Here is a 23,195-nt window from a genome sequence, read left to right as displayed (position 1 = left end):
TTCACCCGATTTCCCCCACATGGAACATCTGGGAAAGCTGTAGTACCATATCATAGCCAGGAAATGGACAGGGATAAGAGTGAAGGTATTGAGCATTGCTATTACCACAAGGATTCCTCAGGTTGCCCTTTCTCAGCCACACCATCTTCTTGCCCCACCAACTCCTTAACCCTTGGCAATCACTAATCTGTTCTCCATTCCTATAATTTTGTCATTCGAAGAATATAAGTGGAATCATATAGTAAGTAACCTTTTGTGGTGGGCGTTTTTCACTCAGCATGATCCTCTGAAGATTTAAGTTGTTTTTCAGGATTGTTCCTTTTTATTGCTGAACAGTATTCCATGGTATGAAAGTATCAGTTTTTTTTAACCATTCACCTGTTGAAAGACATCCGATTGTTTCCAGTTTTTTGGCCATTATGAATAAAGCTGTTATAAACATTTGTGTACAGGTTTTTATGTGAACATAAGTCTTTGCCTGGGATAAATGCCCAGGAGTATAGCCGCTGGGCTGTATGGGAGTTTGCATACTTAGGACACTGCCAAAGTGTTTTCCAGTGTGGCCTTAGGATTTTATATTCCCACCAGCAATGTGTAAGTGATTCAGGTTCTCTGCACCCTTGCCAGCATTTGGTGTTGTCGCTGTTTTTTCCCCCAAGGGTTTTAAAATGTGTTACTTCTTCTAAAATCAACATTTTAATAACTTGGCTAAGCCTGTGCAGCTGGTGGCACTGAGGCACCCTCCTGGCCTCTGGCCCTGCAGACCAGCTGCAGAGTCCGCCGGGCTGTTTCTGGATGATCCCCAGAGGTTGTTGGCTAAGAGGCAGCAGCTCAAGGTCATTGTCCCACCCCTGTCCCCACCAGAGGTCACATGTTGGAAAAATCCCATCTTGATCACACTTTCTTGTAGAACTGATGTTCTCAGATTTGGGTGGACGGGTTAACATTTCCTTGGTTGTCGCCAGGGTTGGGTGATGCTATTGATGTGAAGGCCGCCGATGGCCTTCAGAAAGAAGAGGGAGGAGGCGGTGAACTCCCACCAGAGCACCGGCGAGTGTGACCTGGTTTCAGAGGATGATCAGAAAACTCAGGAGTGCTCTTCTGTCCCCCGGGAGAGGACAGAGCCTGTGGCCCCCTTGTGCCGTGAGTGGCAGCCCTCCCTGCAAGGAGCTGCAGGCCAGACGGGGCAGCTGCCACCGCCGCGCTGCCGCGGACGGACCGGGACCGGGCCGGGACCAGGCAGGGACAGTGTCCAGGGCAGCCCGGGCCCGACCCAGGCCTCTACGCAGGGTGGCCGGGATGGGCGCAGGAAGCGCAGACAAGCCACAGCTGGGAAGGCGGCCCTCGGCCTGCAGCAGGTGGCCGTCACCGGAGGGGCCCCGAGGAGCCGGAGTAGGGCGAGCACGTTGAGAGGCGGGAGGAAGGACTCCACGAAGGACCAGCCCTGGGCTGGGGGCGCCTCCTCTGGGCTCGCAGCCTCTGTACCTTGTGCTGCGCCTGCGCTCCTCCTTGCGCCCTCCGGCCGCGGCGCTTGGGGTTTCTGGTTTTAGCCGTTCTGGTTGTACAGTCTTGTTTAATTTGCGTATTCCTAATGGCTGATGATGGCCAACATCCTTCCCTCTGCCTATTTGCCATCAGCATGGCCTCCTCCGACATCTTTTGTTCATTGCCAACTAATTTGTTTTTAAGCTTATGTTTTGAGAGTTCTTTACGTGTTCCGGTCCTTTGTCAGATATGTGGATGGCTGATATTGTGTCCCTGTCCATAGCTTGTCTTTCATTCTCTCTCTCTCTTAAGTAAGCTCCACGCCCAACATGGGGCTTGAACTCATGACCCTGAGATCAAGAGTCGCCTGCTCCACCAACAGAGCCAGCCAGGCGCCCCCAGTCTCGTCATTCTCTTAACATGGTCTTTTGCAGAGCAAAAGATTTTACTTTTAAAAAGATAAAATTTATCAACTTTGTCTTTTATGGCTTGTGCTTTTGGTGTTGAGTCTAAGATCTCTTTGCCTATTCTAGATCTCGAAGATTTTCAATGTTTTTTTTCTAAAGGTTTCATAGTTTTATGTTTGATTTTTGTGTGAGGTTTAAAACTTAGGTTGAGTTTCTTTCTTTCTTTCTTTTTTTTTTGCTTATGGATGTTCAATTGCTCCAGCACCGTTTGTTGAAAGGGCTATCTTTCTTCCATTGAATTGCTTTTGTATCTTTGTAAAACATCAGTTGGGCACATTTGTGTGGCTCTCTTTCTGGGACCTTTATTTGGTTCCACTGATCTATATGTCTGTCCCCTTGCCAGGACCATGTATACTTGATTACTGTGCCTAAGATCGTGTAGACTGATACCTCCAGCTTTATTCTCACTTTTTGGGATTGTTTTAGCTATCCTGGTTCCTTTGCCGTCCATATAAATTTTAGAATAATCTTGTCCTTATCTAAACAAAAATCTTGTTAAGATTTTGACAGGAACTGTGTTACACCTCTATGTCAGTTTGGGGAGAATTGTCATCTTTACTGAGTCTTTTAATCCATAAACATAGTATCTCTCTCCATTTATTTAGATCTTTGCTTTCTTTCACCAGCATTGTGTAGTTTCTAGCATGCAAGTCCTATAAACATTTTGTTAGATTTACAAGTAAATATTTTACTTTTTCGAGCAATTGTCAGAGCAGTTTTCAATGACACAGTATTTTTAATGTCAGTCTCCGTGTGTTCAATGCTAGTATATAGAAATACCGTTCATTTTTGGGAAGATGTTTATCCTCTGACCATGCTGAATTTATTTGTTAGCTCTAGGTGTCTTTTGTACATTCTTTGGGATTCTCTGTGTAGATAAACATGTCACCTGCAAGAAGGAATAATATTATTTCTTCTTTCTAAACTTTATACCTTGTATTTCCCTCTCCTTGCTGCACTGGCTGGAACTTCTAGCACCATGTTAAGTATGTGATGAGAACAAACTGCCTTGCCTTGTTCCTTCTCTTAGGGGGAAAGCGTCCAGTGTTTTGGCGCTAAGTGTAGTTTTAGCTGTATGGTTTTTTTTTTTTTTTTTCCAGATGCTTTCATCAGTGAGAAAGTTCCCTTCTGTTCCTATTTTTCTGGAGGTTTTTTTTTATTATTATGAATGAGTTGTATTTTGTCAGATGCCTACTCTACACCAATTGATGTGATTGTATGACTTTTCTTCCCAGTGCGTTTATAAAGAAAAATACTAGAACTGAAAAATTTGTATACAAATAGGAAACTTGAAAGGTCATAAAGTAGCATAAATCAGAGAATTAAATTTCCCTTTGTTGATTTTATTTCTTTTATAGGTTTTTATATAAGCACAGCAAAATATCTGGGAACATTTGAAGGCATGGGACAAAAAAAGTAATCTTCAGTGTTTGTTATTACAAATAAAGCAGCAGTAAAAATTTTTGTACATATATCCTAGCGTACTTCTATTTCTACAGGATAGAGTACTAGATGTGGAATTGCTGGGTCAAAGACTATGCTTTTTTTAAAATGTGGGGTAAAATCAAAGTATGTGAAATCCTCTTGCTTAATTGGTAAGATATCCTTTCCCTTAATTGCTACTTCTTCCTTGTATTGACACTTTTTTTTTTTTTGAGATATATTTAATGGCATTTGTAGTATGGCAAATTGGAGAGATGATTGGGTTTCTTTGCTTTTTTCATAATTTTTAAAGGTACTCTTTCTTTGAATTTGATTTTTGTTTATTATTTTTTAAAGATTTATTTATTCATCTGAGAGAGAGCACGCGTGTGAGCCAGGGGCGAGGGGTGGTGGGGGGCAGAGGGAGAGAATCTCAAGCAGACTCCCCGCTGAGCACGGAGCCCGTGGTTGCTCAGTCTCACGACCCTGAGATCAGGACCTGAGCCAAAACCAAGAGTTGGTCGCTCAACTGACTGAGCCAGCCAGGCGCCCCTTGATTTTTATTTTTAAAAAATAAACTTTTAGGAGAGAATACTACATATTAAGAAAAGTGCACAGACCCCGGTGCCTGGATGGGTCAGTTAGTTTAATGGCTGAGTCTTAATTTTGGCTCAGGTCATGATCTCAGGGTCATGGGATCCAGGTGTTGGGCTCTCTGCTGGGGGTGGAGCCTGCTTAAGATTCTCTCTGTCCCTTCCCCCCCTCTAAAAAAAAAAAGGCACAGACCATAAATGGATAGCTTGATGAATTTACAAAGTGGAATGCTACCCAGGCCAAGAAATAAAACATGACCAGCAACCCTAAAACCCTTCCATGCTTGTGCCATCACACCATTTTCTCCCACTCCCAATGTAAATAATAAGTTGACTTTTTACACCATTCATTGCATTTCTGAAACATTAACCGTAATTTATATAAGTGGAATTATAGAGTATGTATTTTGTGTGTGTGTCTGGTTTCTTTGCTGTCTTTCGTGTTTGTAAGAGTCATCTCTGTTGGAGAGGCAGTAGCTGGTGTTCATTGCTGTAGCATGCTATTATGTTTTATTAATATGGCACAATTCTCTGTTAAGGTATTGTAAATATCTAGTTATACTCTGACTTGTTTTTTCGCGCTTAATGGTTTCTTTTGATGAGCAATAGATACTTCTTTTAATGTAGTCCAATTTATAAATTTTTCTGTCTTTTTAAAGAAATCTTGGTCTACCCCAAGACCAATGAAGACGTTCTCCTGGAACTTCTAAGGCTTCTCTTGCTTTTTTATTTATTTATTTTTAAGATTTTACTTATTTGGGAGAGAAAGAGAGCACACGAGCAGAGGAAGAGGGAGAAGCAGACTCCTTGCTGAACAGAGAGCCCGACATGGGATTCAATCTCAGGACCCTGGGATCATGACCTGAGCCAGAGGCAGATGCTTAACTCACTGAGCCACCCAGGCACCACCTAAGACTTCTGTTTTTATTTTTATTTACTTTTAAAAGATTTTATTTATTTATTTGACACAGAGGGAGCACAAGCAGGGGGAACCAGGGGGAGCGGCAGGCAGAGGGAGAGCGAGAAGCAGGCTCCCCGCTGAGCAAGGAGCCTGACACGGGGGTCAGTCCCAGGGCCCTGGGATCATGACCTGAGCCGAAGGCAGACGCGAAACAACTGAGCCACCCATGCACCAGACAGAGGCTTCTGTTTTATATGTAAACTCTGTTACAATGAATTCATTCTTCATACTTTTAAAACAGAATTTTACTAAAAAATAGATGCTGAATTTTCTCAGATGCCTTTTCAGTAGCAGTCAAGCTAGTTACTTGATTCCCCCCCACCCCCTGTTTTTGTATTTAATAATATTGTCATCTTCCTTGTGCCTTACACGCAGCCCTTTCCTGGGAGGCCCTCTTCTTAACCGTAGTGGATAGTTGAAAAATGTGTTATGGGCTCTTTTCTAAGGTTTTCTGTGGGGATATTTCATTTCTCATTAAATGAAGTTAGTTTGTAATTTATTTATTTTTATTTTTTATTTTTTTGGGAAATTTGTCATTTATTTTTATTTTTTTATTAAACTCAATTTATTTATTTATTTTTTATGTCCATTTTTTTTTTTTATGTTATGTTAGTCACCATACATCACATCATTAGTTTTGGATGTAGTGTTCCATGATTCATTGTTTGTGCATAACACCCAGTGCTCCACGCAGAATGTGCCCTCTTTAATACCTATCACCAGGCCAACCCATCCCCCACCCCCCTCCCCTCTAGAACCCTCAGTTTGTTTCTCAGAGTCCATAGTCTCTCATGGTTTGTCTCCCCCTCTGATTTACTCCCCTTCATTTTTCCCTTCCTACTGTCTTCTTTTTTTTTTTCTTAACATATGTTGCATTATTTGTTTCAGAGGTACAGGTCTGTGATTCATCAGTCTTGCACAATTCACAGCGCTCACCATAGCACATACCCTCCCCAATGTCTATCACCCAGCCACCCCATCCCTCCCACCCCCCCACCACTCCAGCAACCCTCAGTTTGTTTCCTGAGATTTATTTTTTATTTCTTGCATGTGATGCTCTTAACTATTCTGCATTTGAAGACATCTCTTCATGCTTTTGTTGTTACATAATATATATATATTCTTTGGAATATGTAATAGAAGAATTTTTCCTTTGAATGTTGGGAAAAAATTTTTCAGCAACTTCATCAGTGCCCTTCTCAGTTTTTTTGAAGATTTTTATTTGAGAGAGAGAGAGAGCAGAGATAGCGACAGAGAGCAGGAGCGGGGAGGAGAGGGAGAAGCAGACTCCCCGCTGAGCAGGGAGCCCGATGCTGGGTTCTGTCCCAGGACCCTGGGATCATGACCTGAGCTGAAGGCAGTCGCTTAACTGACTGAGCCACCCAGGCTCCCCCTCTTTTCAGTTTATTGATAAATTTTCTCATTCTCTTAGTTTTGGGTTTCTCCTTTTTGTATCTTTTTGTTTGTTTTATTTGTTTAATTTATCATCTTTTTACATAGTTATATTAATTCCAAATGTATTAGTAAATACCAGAGAATAGTTCATCACAAAAGCTCATAATCTTTTATTAATTATGTTATTTATTATTAGCTTACATTTTCTTTCCTTGTACAGATGAATGAGACTGTTGATCTGTGTTGTATTTTTTAAATGAATTAGCTTGATTTTTTTTTCTGTATATTTTCCATTTTTTAAATCTCTGTTGTGATTATTTTTTCATTTACTTTTTGGCTTGTAATTCTATTCCATTTCTAAAATCTCAGTTCATTTTGCTCTTGCTTTTGTTTTATTTTTTTAATTACTAAGGTATTTAGAGTGGTAAATTTTTTTTTTTTTTGGTTGACTGCTGTGTATTCTGGTAAAATTGATATTTCTGCTTAAAATATTTTAGTATGTTCTGTAGTTTTTTCTTGACGTGTTGACAGTTTAGGAAAGATGTTACATGTTTCAGTTAAAATATAATTTATGAATCACATGTGTAATTACATATTATACATAAGATATGTGTATGTTTTATGCATATTTCCAAGTGAATGGACATCTTTTAATTTATTCTGAGAATTGTGTATGTGTTTATAATATCTACCTTGTGGGATTTAATGAGGATAAGAATGATTTTTTTTAAGATTTTATTTATTTGTCAGAGAAAGAGAGAGGGAGAGATTGACTGAGCACAAGCAGGGGCAGTGGCAGGCAGAGGGAGAAGCAGGCTCCCTGCTGATCGAGGAGTCTGATGCGGGACTCAATTCCAGGACCCTGGGATCATGACCTGAGCTGAAGGCAGATGCCACCCAGGCGTCCCAGAATGATTTCTAATTTCATGTATTAATGGCTTGTTTTCTTATTTTTTAGGTACTTCTCTAAAGAAATTGAAATCACATTGTATATATTTTTTTTTCATTTTTTTTTTTAAAGATTTTATTTATTTATTTGAGAGAGAGAATGAGAGAGAGAGAGCACATGAGAGGGGGGAGGGTCAGAGGGAGAAGCAGACTCCCCGCTGAGCGGGGAGCCCGATGCGGGACTCGATCCAGGGACTCCAGGATCATGACCTGAGCCGAAGGCAGTCGCTTAACCAACTGAGCCACCCAGGCGCCCCACATTGTATATATTTTATATTTTTTCCTTAATGTGAGCATTTCCTCATGTAATTAATTATTTAAAAATATTTTTAATGGCTGTATAGTATTATAAAGATCTTTCATAGGCTATTTAATGAGAGCAGTTTTATTTGCTATTTAAATTGTGTTATAGACGGGGCGCCTGGGTGGCTCAGTCGGTTGGGCATCTATCTGCCTTCGACTCAGGTCGTGATCCCAGGGTCCTGGGATCGAGTCCCACATCGGGCTCCCTGCTCAGCGGGGAGTCTGCTTCTCCTTCTCCTTCTGCCTGCTCCTCCCCCTGCTTCTACTCTCTCTCTCTCTGTCAAACAAATAAATAAATAAATAAATAAATAAATAAAATCTTTAAAAAAAATTGTGTTACAGTACCTTTATTTGTATTTTTTAATTTAAATTTTATGTATTTTAAAAAACATACGCATGGTGTGAAATCAGAGGAAGCGAAGAGGGTTTACACAGTGTGTCTCTGTCTTCTCCACCCTCCCTTCCCTGTGAGGCAGTCAGTGTTACTAGTTTGTTGTGCTTCTTCCCAGGACTCTTTTTTTCATAAATAAGCAAATACGTATGCACGTTTTCTTTTTTTCACATAAATGGCCAGCGGCATCTTACTTTTTTTCACTCAGCGTATCATGGAGGTGACTTATATCAGTTCATAAAAATTCTCCTTATTAATTTTAAGGCTGCAGAGTGTTCTGATATATATCCAATATGTATACATCTAACATTTATATTATATGTGACATGTATATAATATTAGAAATTTATTTTAGCACAGTTACTGTTTCTAGATATTTAAATTGTTATGATACTTTTAAGTTGAAACTGTATTGATTGAGATTTGCTCCTTGTTTAAAAGTGTAGGTCTTACATGAAAAAGTGCTCAACATCGCTTGATATCAGGGAAACCCAAATCAAAACCCCAATGAGATACCACCTCACACCAGTCAGAATGGCTAAAATTAACAAGTCAGGAAACGACAGATGTTGGCGGGGATGCGGAGAAAGGGGAACCCTCCTACACTGTTGGTGGGAATGCAAGTTGGTGCAACCACCCTGGAAAACAGTATGGAGGTTCCTCAAACAGTTGAAAATAGAGCTACCATATGATCCAGCAATTGCACTACTGGGTATTCACCCCAAAGATACAAATGTAGGGATCCGAAGGGGTATATGCAACCCAATGTTTATAGCAGCAATGTCCACAATAGCCAAACTGTGGAAAGAGCCAAGATGCCCATCGACAGATGAATGGATAAAGAAGAACTGGTATATATACACAATGGAATATTATGCAGCCATCCAAAGGAATGAGATCTTGCCATTTGCAACGACGTGGATGGAACTGGAGGGTGTTATGCTGAGTGAAATAAGTCAATCAGAGAAAGACATGTATCCTATGACCTCACTGATAGAGGAATTCTTAATCTCAGGAAACAATCTGAGGGTTGCTGGAGTGGTGGGGGGTGGGAGGGATGGGGTGGCTGGGTGATAGATATTGGGGAGGGTATGTGGTATGGTGAGCGCTGTGAATTGTGCAAGACTGTTGAATCACAGATCTGTACCTCTGAAACAAATAATGCAATATATGTTAAGAAAAAAAAAGAAGCTAGCAGGAGGGGAAGAATGAAGGGGGCGGAAATCGGAGGGGGAGATGAACCATGAGAGACTATGGACTCTGAGAAACAAACTGAGGGTTCTAGAGGGGAGGGGGGTGGGGGGATGGGTTAGCCCAGTGATGGGTATGAAAGAGGGCACGTTCTGCGTGGAGCACTGGGTGTTATGCACAAACAATGAATCATGGAACACTACATCCAAAACTAATGATGTAATTTATGGTGATTAACGTAACAATAAAAAATTTTAAAAAAAGTGTAGGTCTTTAGCTTGTATTCTTTCCCTCACTGCCCTTGAGACAGTTTGCCTTTCTTAGTGAGGAATGGGTCAGGCATTGTGTTACAGAGTTACTGGCCCCTTTAAAGAAGTGATGAGCTCACCTCTTGAGGGGCTGAGGAGGGGAGTGGAGTGCATTAGGTATCAGAGGCAGTATTTAAGGAATTCTGAGATTGAAGGTCCTAATAGTATAAACTTCTAAAAAATGTCAAATATAATAACATAAAAAATGCAATGAAACATAAAAGTAGTGCTTAAAAGATTATAAAATGAACACCCGTGTGACCCCATCCAAGTCAAGAAATAGAACACTGTTGCACCTACGGGGCGTCTTCCCGGCACGGTTCCCTCCTCTACCCCTGCTGGTAGCCGCTTTCCTGACCAGTACAGTATTTGTGTTAATTGCATTTATAGCTTTATGACCTAGTTATGTATTCCCAAACAGTGCAGTAAAATTGTGCCTGGTTTTGGATGTTTTTCCCCAGTGTTTTTAGATATCTGAACTTCTGTATCCCCAAGAGCAGTCTTGAGGCAGAGTCAAAGAGGATGTGTGGGAAGTGAAAAGGTAAGGAATCCTACACATCTTGTCTTAATGAAGTTTGGGGACATCAGTCTTACTATTATTAGGTGAACTTGAGATCTTTTTCATACCATGTGATGGAGCTCTATCTTCACTGTTGCCAGGATTCCGGAACTAGCTCTGTTTGGTTCTTTGAAGTATTGCTTCTGAATCACCCATTTGCTGTGACCAGGGGATGGTCCAGCCTGGAGGTCTCTTTATGTGCCCATTCTGTTCCTGGCCCTGTTCCTCTGCTGGGCATTTTTAACTAACTGTGTTCATGCTTAAGTGCCCCTGTGGATTGCAGAAGAAAAAAAATTCTAACGTTATGCTTTCTTTTTGTTTTTGCTTTTTTTCCCCCTAATCTGTAAAAGCTATGGAGTTTAATCGTGGACTTTATTCATAAATGTCTGTTCCTTTCTCCCCTTTAGCCACCTCAAGAGTTTTCCTTTTTCTGTGCAGAGCCCATTGCATTTGCTAGAAAGATAGGTGGAAAGTGGCACTGTGGGTTGGATCATGCCTGGTTTTTTTAAAAACAGAATATTCTATATTAAGAGGCCATGGAAACAATTTTGTAGTTGATTTATTTTCAAACTTTGGTGATGCTACTTAACACCACAACCAAGTACATATACAGATAATTGTAAAGCCCGCTGAGGATTGACGAACAGTGCCCTATGTAGGGTTAACTCTGACATTGTTTATTCTGCTCTAATTTCATTAAAAGTAAATGTTGATTGGGGATCCATTAAATGGTCTGCAGGATCCTGCAGTAGATCACTCTGCCTGCAGTTAAAAGGTTCCATGATTTTCTAGAGGAGGTGGTTGACGCTGAGGGATTAAATGGAGTTCGGCACACTGGTGTGGTGGTGTGGTTAGGAGCGTGGACTCCGGAGAAGCTGGGGCTTGGCCTCAGCCCCCGGCTCTGTCACTTGCCAGTCTCATTCTCGGGCCTCAGCCTTCTATAAAATGGGAACGGCACTCCCTGCCGCGGGGCTTTGAGGATTAGGCAAGAGTCTGGCTGCATGGGAGGCTTTAATGCGCACCTGCTGGAAGTAGCCGCTTTTCCTGGTTTTGGAACTTACTGGATTTCCTCTGACTTCTAGCCCAGGCTCTCTGTCCAGATTGCAGCATCTACCGGGACAGGAGTTGTGGGGCAGCGTTCAGTAACGGAACAGGTGGATGAGCATTGCTTAGTTGATGTGCTCGCCCTCTGGGATCAGTTCAGGTGACTGCTGCTCTCTGAGCTTGAAAATTCTGCTAGTTTCTTACAGGGGTGGAAACTGCCTAAATCACCACGTGGTCACCATGCCTTTGGTGCGGGAGAGCTGCTCTTCCTGCCCTTGTTCACGGGCAAGAGGTTGACGCTGGAGAGGGAGGGAGTGAGCGTGAGTGTGTGTGAGTGTGTGTGTGAGATCCACTCAAGGGAAGGCCACAGGACATATTCTCCTGCCTGAATCTTCTCTCTTCCTCCTCTCATAGTTCACATTGAAAATCCATTTCCTCCCTTTCTACCCTCCCCTTTTGATAATGACCATCTTTTACGTTTTTTGGATAACAATCTGTCTGTAAAAGGAATTGAAGTAAATTTATACATGAGAATTTAAATAAGAAAGTTAAACTAATGTAAAGTCCCAAGTCCTACCATGAAGAGAAATCCATTCATTAACATGTGGTGTTTTTCTTCCAGTCTGTTTTCATGTGTTAAGAAGAAGGTGGTAGTAATACTGTACATTCAAGCACCTTTGTAATGAAATTAAAAATGGAACTGGTTAGATAGCTCTAGATGAGTAGGGTGGCAGAAGGGAGAAAGGGACAGAGTTGAGTGGGGGAGACAGTGACCTCTTACTGCTTCTGAGACTGAGAAGTGACCTGCAATTTCATCTGCCCTCATGTATTCTGGAACAAATAAGAAATTGACTTTAAAACGCTTCCCTACTCTCTGCTGTTTCTCCCTTATTTGGTGTGCACCCCTGAGGTCAGAAGAGCAGGTCTTTACATGGGTGTTAGGCTGCTGAAATTAATATCCCACTAGATTGCTGGTAGAGTTGCTGTTGTGGGATATGAAAGGTGAATTGTTTCCGATAGTCCCACCAAACAAATGTGTGCTAGCCGGTGCTATTCAGCTGCTTTAGTGCCCTCAGCCAGTGGTCCCTCCCTGGTCATCACAGGAACCTGGGCGTGACGCAGGGAGTCACGTACCTTCCACCACAGCTCTGGAAATGGTGACCTGACATGAAGCCAGTCTGTTTTCTCTTTTCCCCACAGACTTTGAAGCCAGCTTCATAAGGCTGTTGGACAAAATAACTAATGGTTCTCGGATTGAAATAAACCAAACAGGTAAGCTCTCTTTCTTCCCGTTCCTGAAAGCACCCACATGTACTACTTAAATATTCCTCTACTTCTCATGCCTTTTGACCATATAAATACTCGGGTACAAAGAGCCAGTTTCCTGTCTGTGATAGAGTTGTGCGGAGATGTATGTGAAATCTGCCAATATAAGGGGCGTACACTTGATTTAAAGAAGTTAGAAAGCTGGAAATTTCAGATCAACAAATAAGCACCTCCTTTTTCAACAACAAAAGTACTTTACACCTAAGATTTATGCATAACTTTTCAAAGTCCGTTTATTTATTTTGTCACAATAAAATTTCACAGCAAACTTTGTGAGGTAGTCGTATATGCTGAATTTTATTTTTTTAAAATTTTTTCTTTTAAAATAAGTATGCACGGGGCGCTTGGGTGGCTCAGTCAGTTGAGTGTCCAGCTTTTGGTTTTGGCTTAGGTCATGATCTTGGGGTTATGAGATCAAGCCCTGGAATCAGGCTCCATGCTCAGTACAGAGTCCGCTTGGCATTCTTTCCCTCTTCCTCTCCCTCCGCCCTCTGCCTAGCCCCCACATGCACGTTCTCTCTCTCTCTCTCTCTCTCTCAAATAAAAAAAAAAAACTTAAAAAAAGTAAGTATGCATAAGTGTATACAAAAGATGTGCAAATCCCTTCACCTGTTTCTTCTTCTGTTCCCTCCCCTAGGGGCAGCCACGGGCACAGCCTGGGGTGCGTGCCCTGGTCTCCGTTACATGCCTTTGCTTGCATGGACGCTTCTGTATCTCACGCTGCCAGCAAGGTCACGCTCTTCATGTTGCTCCGCAGCAGCTTTTCTTCACTATCACAGATGTCTCAGAACTTTCCCTGCCGGGCACATGCAGGCCCATCTCAATATTTCAGTGGGCCTAGTAGAGTAGTCTGTTGTATGGAGGCATGATAATTTATTTAACTGCTCCCTACTGATAAACATTTAGGTTGTTTTCTAGCTGTTTGTTTGTTAGCTCTTAGAAACTCTTTTCTCGACCTTGTATGGGAAACCATGGCAAACACTGTTTGGCTGGCTCCATGAACTATTCACCTGTGCACAGATAGTCCACAAAGGAAACTGTGCACTTCCTCCTTCGTTGGCTGTCTTAAGAAAGAACACAAGGTTGGCCTAATAAGTGGCCCCTACATCACATGAGACTCATTGATCCGTAGCTGCATTTGGCCCTACCCTACAGAGAACAAGTTTCAGGCATGAGGGGCACCTGGGTAGCTCGGTCGTTAAGTGTCTGCCTTCAGCTCAGGTCATGATCTCTCAGGGTCCTGGGATCGAGCCTCACATCGGGCTCCCTGCTCAGTGGGGAGCCTGCTTCTCCCTCTCCCACTCCCCCTGCTTGTGTTCTCTCTCTTGCTGTCTCTCTCTCTCTCTCTCTGTCAAATAAATAAATAAAATCTTTCCAAAAAAAAAAGTTTCAGGAATGAGACTTCAGATGCCCTTTGCAACCTACGATTCCTCGAGTCTTCCTTGACTGACTGACTTTGAAATTGCTGGAGATCTGAAAAAGATTTTAAATTTAAAAAATTGTTTTTTCAGCAGTTTTTATCGGGGATTCAGAGGGTTCATAATTCTTTTCTGGTCATACCTGCAGCTTAACTTGGGAAGTAAGACATTTTACATGATAGTGCTTCTACCTCATGCACCCTGCCCCACCAGAGTAGAAGCCTTCATTCTGATGATCTGACCAATTTCTCACTTGGTTAATTTGCAGGCCACAGATTTGCAGACTTTAGTGATGATATAGTCTTTTTTTTTTTTAATTTTACATAAATTTTTTCTTTTTTTATTTTATATTAATTTTTTTATTTTATATAACTCCAAAGAGCTGCTTTCCTTTTGAGTGACCAAGCCTAGATCTCTTTCCTCTAACGTTAAATTTATTGGTAAATTATGCCAGAAGACAGTGGCAAAAGATTTCGAGCAGCAACAATCCCTTGTTCACCCATTTATGCGCCACCCCCCACCCCAGTAATCTAGAATATTTTACTTTGCTTTTCCCCCTAATGCATACACCCAGTAAGAAACTTTTTGGATGATACAAATATGAGAAAGAGTGAATAAAAATAATAGAGCTTCTACTAAAGCTGTTCAGTAATTTTAGATCTTTTTGTTTGTTGCTATTAAATTAAAACAGCTACTATTGACAGAATTAAGTGCCATCAAGTACTTGTCTTCTTTAGGAAGCCTGTTGGTGAGTGCTGTTCATGGGAAATCTCATTTCAAGGGCCCCGAAGAAGCTGGTTGCTGGTGTGATGGTTTCAGCACGTCATTTGTAAAGCCCCCCACCCACAGGCAGAGTGTGCTGTTGGAAGACCAGAGCGCCTGTTAGGATCTCTCCTCTGTGCCCTGCCATGACTTTGGCAACTCAGATGCTTAGGGAGGGGTTTATTACCGTTTATTAAATTACACTCACAGTTTATTACTGTTACAGGGGCTTGACAGTAATGAGTCAGCTTTTGGAGTGAAGTGTGGGCTCTTAGGAATGGCATTTTGAACTTCTTGGATGCCCTTGTCAGACTTTCCCCTTGGGGTTTACCGCCTTTGTTGCCTTTGTGACACTTAGTGCTTTTTTGTTTCTGTTTTTGTTTTTGTTTTGTTTTCTTTTTCTTTGTTTTCTGCTGAATGTGGCTCTTCCTCCGGTGTAAGGAACGACGTTGTATTACCAGCCTGGCCTCCTGTATGGTGGGTCTGTGGAACATGACTGTAATGTCCTTCGCAGCATTGGCTATTACCTGGAGAGTCTTCTTTGCCTGGCTCCATTTATGAAGCACCCGTTAAGAATCATTCTGCGAGGAGTAACCAATGACCAGGTTGACCCTTCGGTGAGTAGTGAGTAGTGAGTAGTGTTGTCTTTTGCGGCAACCCAGCGTTAGAGAAATAAGTTCCTGATAAAACGCAGGTTTATTGCTGAGTGTCTTTGTCTTGTTATTTACCTTGAGGTGTAGACATTAATCACTCTAGGAAGCAGATGAACTAAGACTTGCAATCATCAGATTCAGTGATGATTGTTAACATTCATCAAGGTGCCTTTCATTGTCGTGTCTAAGAGCCTTCAGAACAGATGCATGCAGTCTCATCACGGTTGACATGAAATACGGCTCTGTTGGCTCAAGTGCTGGAGAGTGGAATCATAAGGTCATATGTTGGCTGTGGCTGCAAGACAGCAGACCAGAATTTTAGACAGAAAATAATATCTCCTTGGTATTGCTATAGCATAGTCTTGACTTACTTAGGTTTTAACCATAACTTTTAGGACTTTTCTTCTCCCGAGAAGAGTTTGCAGATTTAGAAAAAGGGCAAGGGCAGGAAAGGTGTACATGAACTTGGGTAGTTTGTGGGCACCAGCAAGCTGCTTTTTTTTTTTTTTTTTTAAGATTTTATTTATTAGAGAGAGTATGAGCAGTGGGGAAGAACAGAGGGAGAGGGAGAAGCAGACTCCCCACTGAGCAGGGAGCCCAATGCAGGGCTCTATCCCTAGACCCTGGGATCACGACCTGAGCTGAAGGCAGACGCTTAACCGACTGAGTCCCCCAGGTGCCCCAGCAACCTTCTTATTAAGCATCCTAATTTTCCTGCATGTGTGGGGAGGATAGTTTAATATACATGTGGGATTTTCACTGTGACCACCACAGCTGTCTCAGTGCCTATCTAGGATGGGTTTTGTCGTGTGTGTGTGTGTCAGAGAGAGAGAGAGAGAGAGAGACAGAGATTAGAGCAGTTTTCTGTCCAGGCCTGCCTTGTACTTCTCTTGTGTGGAGGGAAGGATCCCCCCTTTGGATTCTTTGCTGGCCACAGACGGTATCTTAAAGCTGAGGGCCACGATGTGAAATCCTTGCGAAGGACGCTTGTCTTCATCTCTACTGATACTGGACCAGGACTCTTGAGGGGGTGTCTTCTGAGGCAGAATGTGAAGTGTGTCGCTTTCCTAACCAGGAAAGACCAATTAGGTGGTGCAGTGAGTTCTAAAGCAGAGACGGCTGGTATTCACCCAGACATCTGTTAAGGTATAAACTGGTTAATGTGTTGCTAGGTACTAAAAGACTTATTCCTCAGTTCTTGGGATTTCAGGTACATAAACTCTTTTCTTAGGATCCTGAGTACGGTGGGAGATCTGAAATTCTCAGTTATAAAGGAATGTTGCATTATAAATGCTTAGAATTTTAAAGATTTATTTATTTGGGGGGGAGGGGCAGAAGGAGAAGGAGAGAGAGAATCCTGAGCAGAGTCCCTGCTGAGTGTGGAGCCTGACACGGGGCCCCATCTCAGCCCTCTGAGGTCACAACCTGAGCTGAAACCAAGAGTTGGATGCTCGGGGCGCCTGGGTGGCTCAGTTGGTTAAGCAACTGCCTTCGGCTCAGGTCATGATCCTGGAGTCCCGGGATCGAGTCCCACATCGGGCTCCCTGCTGACCAGGGAGTCTGCTTCTCCCTCGGACCCTCCTCCCTCTCATGCTCTCTGTCTCTCATTCTCTCTCTCGCAAATAAATAAAATCTTAAAAAAAAAAAATTATAAAGAGTTGGATGCTCAACCGACTGTGCCACCCAGGTGCCCTCTGCCCCCCCACCTTTTTTTAAAGATTTATTTATTTAACGGTTTAGAATTTTAAACTAATTTCAGATGATTGCTGTTTTTTTCTGCCTTTTCTGAGGATTCTAGGAAACTGCCTTTCAGTTAAAAGTGTGAGAGGAGGCCTCTATACTTTTAGAATGGAGTTGGGGGGAGGAGGAGCCTTCCATAATGGGAAAAACTCTGAAGCATGCAGGAAACTTGGGCACTACGTGTCTCAGTTTTCCACTCTTTTTTTTTTCTATAATTGCTAATAATCTTAAAAGCTGTTTCCACTGGCATTATTAAAAAGGGTTTTATATATTAACAATGACAAAGCTTAACTGATGAATTCTGCAGAAATAATACTTAATTCTTGCATACAGTATTTTTTTTTTTAAGATTTTCTTTATTTATTTGACAGAGAGAGAGTGAGAGAAGGAACACAAGCAGGGGGAGCAGCAGTGGGAGAAGGAGAAGCAGGCTCCCCGTTGAGCAGGGAGCCCAGTGTGGGGCTCGATCCCAGGACCCCGGGATCATGACCTGAGGGGAAGGTAGACGCTTAACCGACTGAGCCACCCAGACGCCCCTTGCGTGCAGAGTGTTTTAAAAAAAAAAAAAAAAAATATTTTCACGTGTTGCAGAGCTCTCTGCTTTTGCTAGTTGTGCTGCTAAAATGACCTTGGTTAGTACCTGGCTCCAGACCGGGATAAAATAAATACACCTAATCCTGGATGTGAGTAACTTCTTCAGCCTGTGGCTTCGTCATTTCAAGCTTTCTCTTGAATGTGTGGCACACCCCGTTCATGTCCACTCTGCACACACAAGGATGAATTTGAAGAGTTCCCTTCTGCAACTTGATCTCATGAGGTGGACAACTATGAAGGCAGCTCGGGGGACTACAGGGTCACCCCTGTCAGAGGTACAAGCAAAATGCTGAGGGCCGGGGAGGGTTTTCTAAGGAAAGGAAGCCAGAGTCAGTCTCAGATTTTAGGAAGATGAGGATGAATTGGAGAGGCGTCAACTAGAGTGAACATAATGGGCATGGAAGTGAAAAGGAAGGGGCAGATCTGAAGGACGTTGTGGAGTGAGAGACTTCTTAACTTGGCAGCTGAGTGGAGATGGGATAGGAGGAAGTCGTTGTAAGTTATTCCAGGATTTCTATTCTTGACTGGAAGGATCAGGATCAGGTAGCATTTGACACAGGGAAGAGGAAAACTGTGGTAGGATGAATGACGATATATTTGATTTTGATCCTCTTCTCTGCAGTATTGGCAGGATATCCACATGGGGATGTCCAGCTGGCAGTTGGAAATGATCGTCTGGAGCCTCAGCGACAGGTCCTCAGGATCTGGAGAATGAGATTGACCAGTGCCAAGGTTGAACACTGGTGGCTTTTTGACTGAATTAATCCTACAAGTGTTCCCCTGCGGCTTGCACAGTGTGGTGGTGGCGTGTGTGTGCGAATCGGTGGTTCACGTTTGAGACCCCAGATTTTATATTATAGTAGGTTGATGTGGCAGCACTGGGTGGCCATCCGCTGGACCTGTGTGGCCCTGACTTCTTTGGATAAATCGTGAGCTCTTTGGTTGGACACAGATCTTAGCTGACCTCATGGTCCATTAAAATACCCTTTGTGGCCTCTGTGGGCCGCATGCTTCCTGAGACTGAGCATAGAGGAAGAAGAGGAAATGAATGTTTAAGGTGTGAGCGGGAGAAGAGGGGCTGGAGGCAGTGACCTTGAGATCGGAGTTGAGTTCTAAGAAGCAGGGGCTTGACTCACAGAGCCAGTTTTTGCAGGCGCTCCCTTAGGGCTGGGCGGGGAGATTGGGCTGTGGGAAGTTGTGTTGACCTTTGAGAGAGTGGTGTCATTGGACTGTAAGGACGGGCACGCTTTGAGGAAATGAGTAGCAAATAGAACCATGGAAAACGGGGAGATTCTTCTAGAAGGTTAGATAGGATGCTTCTTTAGGAGCTGAGTTTTTGTTTTGGTTTGGTTTGATTTTTGTTTTTTGAATGAGGGGAAGCTTGATCTTGCTTGTGGGCAGAGGAGATGCTGTAGTGTAGAAAGGAACACTTAAAGGAGTGGGGGTGTTTGTAAGGCTGACTCCAACAGTTGGGGGGGTGAGGGTCAACAGTGGAAGGGATGGGGTGAGCCTTGTGCAGGAGTAGGGACATTTTCCCCTGGGGACAGAAGGGCAGGAAGTGGGGACAAATTCTGAGGAGAATAAAAGTTCAGGAGGTCTCCTCTGATTCTCAGGAATTCTGCTCCAGAGCCACTGGTCAAAAGGCAAGTGAAGATTCCAGTCTTTTTTAGTTCCCTCCTGGGAGGGGAGAAGAAGTACAGTTACGCCTGCTGTGTGCTGGGCGCTCTTCTGGGCGAACCTGTGTTCACATGTATGCATCCTTATTTATTTAATTCTTTTACCAACCCTGTGAGGTGGATGTTCTTATCACTGTTTCAGGCAAGGTAGCTGGGAATGGGTTTTTTCCCTTTTTCTTTTTGGCTTGGATCTGGTCACATTTCTGATGACTGATTGACTAGACGGAAGGGTAATGCCTTTGCCCTCAGGTGCCCCCTGGGTCAGACTTTAGCCTGTAATTACAGAGTTGTAGCTTCGTTTCCTTAAGCAGGACTTGCAGACCATCCTCGCTCTGCTAAAATTAAGAGTGTGTAGAGCCAGGGGAGCATGTCCAGTCCAGCCCCTCACTTTATGCAGAAGGCACCCAAGGCCCTGGGGATGTGGGGAAGTGTCGAGGTGTCATAGCTGGTGAGAGGCAGAGAGCGACTCAAGCCCATATCTGCTTTTCCGGCCCTGGTCCCATGCCCCACGATGCCTGCCCTCCATGTCGAATGGAGAGTGTCAGGAGACAGGACCACACCTCCGCTTACACTGGGGCTTCTGGCTGACCTTCAAAGTCAATTTGACCGTGTCCTTTTGACTCCAAGTATAGGTAGAATAAGCCGGAAGTGAGGCACTGTTTTCTCGCCATTCTTTCCCCCAGGAGGGCTGGTGGGTACCTAGCTCCTGGGAGTCATGCCCTCAGAGCAGCCTGTACCCACCCATGCACCCCCCACTTTTCCCAGATTCTGGGTTAGCCTTCTCTCCAGTTGCCCTTCATTCTAGTCTGGACTGACTTCTCTATTCTGGCAACCCCAGATGCATATTTTAAGTTTTTAACATGTGTTTAGCTTTAATGTTTAATGAAATTAGCTAATCTTTAATGAGTTTTCCTCCTAACTGCTTCTGCCTCACCTGATCCCATTCTGACCGTGTTCCTAGGCTTCGTAGGTCATTTCTGCCTCTGGTTAGTTTTGTGGTATCAGAATATTTAGTTGGGGCCTGTTCTGTGCTCTGAAGCCTTATTGGAATATCACTGTGCTGAATCTTAGCATGTAAGAGTTGGTAGCAGCTTGGAGACAGGCTGAGCCCCTTACCTTAGAGACAAGGAAATTCAGACATTTGGGATTTTCTGATCTGAGGCCACACAGTTAACTGGAGGCAGAGCCTGGACCGGGACCAGACTATTCCCTCTGTGCCCCGCTCACCCTGCCTGCCCTCGCCGCCTGCGGATAGGGTCAGCTCCTGCAGGCCGAGGAGCAGCTCTGTTGCATTGGGAGCAAGAAAGGGAGTGATTTTTCTTCCCAAGTTGCTGTTGAGACAACGTTCACGGACTTGTTAGCTGGCCTGATTTGGATGTCATCCTCTTCCCTCGGGGGAGTCCGCAGATGAGTAAGCAGAGGACCCCAGGCCTCCCAGGAGTCTGAGTGAGGAGGACATAACAGCAACGCTTTGCACAGCCTTGCCATTAACTGTGGGTGTTGTCATCACAGTCCAGGTTTGTGCCGCTCCTGGAGTTTGTGGCTGCCCATCCCCGTCTGCCCCCACCCCCTTGTGGGCTCACCACCTCCCCTTTAACTGCCTGTGTGGTGGGCATCGGCAGGATCCCAGGTCGCCCTAGCTCAGGTTCATTTGGTTTGTTTTGGCTTGGAGTGCCACCAGCTTTAAACATTAAACCACCATGTCGGAAAAAGAATAATAAAAAAGGCTGGTATTTTCTTCTATAGCATTTATACCTATAAGAATGAGCAGAAGTCAGGGCCCTTGGGTAATTCAGTTGGTTAAGTGTCTGACTCTTGGTTTTGACTCAGGTCATGATCTCAGGGTCCTGGCATCGAGCTACATGTCATCGGGCTCCGACCTCAGCAGGGAGTCTGCTTGAGGAGTCTCCTCCTTGCCCTGCATGCCCCCCCCCCCCCCGCTCGCTCGCTCTCAAATAAATTAAAAAAGAACAGAATGAGCAGAAGTCCCAGTTTGTTTTCTGGATGAACTCGGCAGTTTCTCGATGCTTTTTGCATGATGCATGTGATCCTCCTGCAGGGTAGGTGTATGCTGTATAAAGTGAGGGAAGAGGGGCTCAGAGAAGCCAGTGGCTTGTAAAATTGCAGTCTTTACCTGGGAGCAGAGCTGGCCCACTCCCTCGGTTGTAAGCCTGCGTGCTTTCTCTTCACAGGACCGCATCATCTACCTGCTTGCTAAACCTCATCTTGCTTTCACGGGCTCTTTATTCTTTCCACCTCTTAAGGTTTATTTTTTATTTTTAAAATTTTTTTTAGATTTTATTTATTTATTAGAGAGAGAAAGAGAAGGCACGAGCTGGGGGGACGGGCAGAGGGCGAGGGAGACAGCGAGAGAGGGAACACAAGCAGGGGGAGAGGCAGAGGGAGAAGCCGACTCCCCACCGAGCAGGGAGCCCGATGCGGGGCTCAATCCCAGGGTCCCAGGATCATGACCTGAGCTGAAGGCAGACGCTTAACAACTGAGCCACCCAGGCGCCCCTCAAAGTTTAATTAAACTTTTTTTTTTTCCTGGAATAATTCTATAGGTTGATGTCCTTAAGGCAACAGCCCTCCCTCTGTTGAAGCAGTTTGGAATTGACGGTGAATCATTTGAGCTAAAGGTAAGAGTGTTTACACTGTTGGCTGTAAACATGTGTAAAATATTCTCTTATGAGCTCATTGGAAGAGCTGTAGGACGCAGTGTGTCTGTGTGTGTCACATTTGAAGTCACCATTGAGCAGCCCCACAGGAGCCGTGATCCAAGCATGACAAAGACTTTGCACCGAGGAGAGACCCGAGCAGTGGCAGCGCCAGTTCCTTTGTGGTGGGCGGCGTTGTGCGCGCTGCACACGGAGGGACTCCTTTATTCCTCATGGCAGCTGCACAGGAGCGGCCGCGCCAGGCTTCCGGCCACATGCGCTCTCTGAGCAAGGTCACCCAGATGTAATTCGCGTCCCGGGCCTCCCAACCTGGATGCCCCTGAGAGTTTTCAGTGTTTTCAAAACCTAGAAGTAATTTAAGCATCTGTTTGTTTGCTGTTGGAAGGAATTATTACATCACTAAGCTAACTGGATATCTTAAGCTGTTTAGCATCTCTACTTCTTAAGTTAATGTTTTAAACAAGGGAAATGACTTCATTTTTATTAATAAAATGAATTTTGCTAGTTTAGTTAATTGCATAGGAAGGAGAAACAGTTCCTGATGGTTAAGAAAACGGCTGAGCCGCTCATCGTAAGCATGAGGGAACAGGCGCTGGGGGTGAAGTGACCCCTGGGGCGTGCTGTCCCTCTCTCCGCTGCTCTTCCTGCCCTTCGGGGTCCCTGCTCAGCACGTGCCCTCTCGATGGTCTTGAAGGGGTTGATCCATTGGCTACCAAAGAGCTAACTGCGTTCTGAGGAAGAGCCCCTTGGCCTAAACCAGCGAGGCTGGGTATCAGGGTCCCCCACTCTGCTGCCTCCTCACCTCTTCTCTCTCACCACCTGCGCAGGTGGTGCGGCGGGGAATGCCTCCTGGAGGAGGAGGGGAAGTGCTCTTCTCGTGTCCCGTAAGGAAGGTCCTCAAGCCTGTCCAGCTCACAGATCCAGGGAAAATCAAGCGGATCAGAGGGATTGCGTATCCTTTGCATTTGATAGAGATTTCTGATCTTTTACTTGCCTCACGAAGATAAGAATGACTCATAGCAATTTACTTCTTCCCAGAGTTATTTACGTTTTATTTTTATTTTTTTTAAAGATTTTATTTATTTAATTGACAGAGAGAGAGACACAGCAAGAGAGGGAACACAAGCAGGGGGAGTGGGAGAGGGAGAAGCAGGCTTCCAGCCGAGCAGGGAGCCCGATGCAGGGCTCGATCCCAGGACCTCAGGATCATGACCTGAGCCGAAGGCAGTCGCTTAACCAACTGAGCCACCCAGGCGCCCTGAGTTATTTACGTTTTAGACA

The 23,195-nt window shown here is 44.0% G+C and overlaps 1 protein-coding gene across 2 annotated transcripts in view; it reads left to right on the top strand.

Annotated features, from left to right (window-relative positions):
- RCL1 (RNA terminal phosphate cyclase like 1) overlaps positions 1 to 23,195 on the top strand; it is a 62,430-nt gene that overhangs the window by 6,594 nt on the left and 32,641 nt on the right. For both annotated transcript variants that reach the window (XM_028117401.2, XM_028117402.1), the window contains exons 2-5: positions 12,268 to 12,339; positions 15,015 to 15,190; positions 21,801 to 21,875; positions 22,742 to 22,866. In XM_028117401.2, coding sequence (XP_027973202.1) covers positions 12,268 to 12,339; positions 15,015 to 15,190; positions 21,801 to 21,875; positions 22,742 to 22,866 — 448 coding nt within the window. The remainder of the gene's footprint in view (positions 1 to 12,267; positions 12,340 to 15,014; positions 15,191 to 21,800; positions 21,876 to 22,741; positions 22,867 to 23,195) is intronic.

This window comes from Eumetopias jubatus, unplaced genomic scaffold, assembly GCF_037043125.1.
Source record: "Eumetopias jubatus isolate StellerSeaLion01/CBP00866 unplaced genomic scaffold, mEumJub1_p1.0 scaffold_15, whole genome shotgun sequence".
Classification (NCBI taxonomy): domain Eukaryota; kingdom Metazoa; phylum Chordata; class Mammalia; order Carnivora; family Otariidae; genus Eumetopias; species Eumetopias jubatus.
Note: the sequence above shows the minus strand (reverse complement) of the source record. Positions and strands in the feature narration are given on the sequence as shown.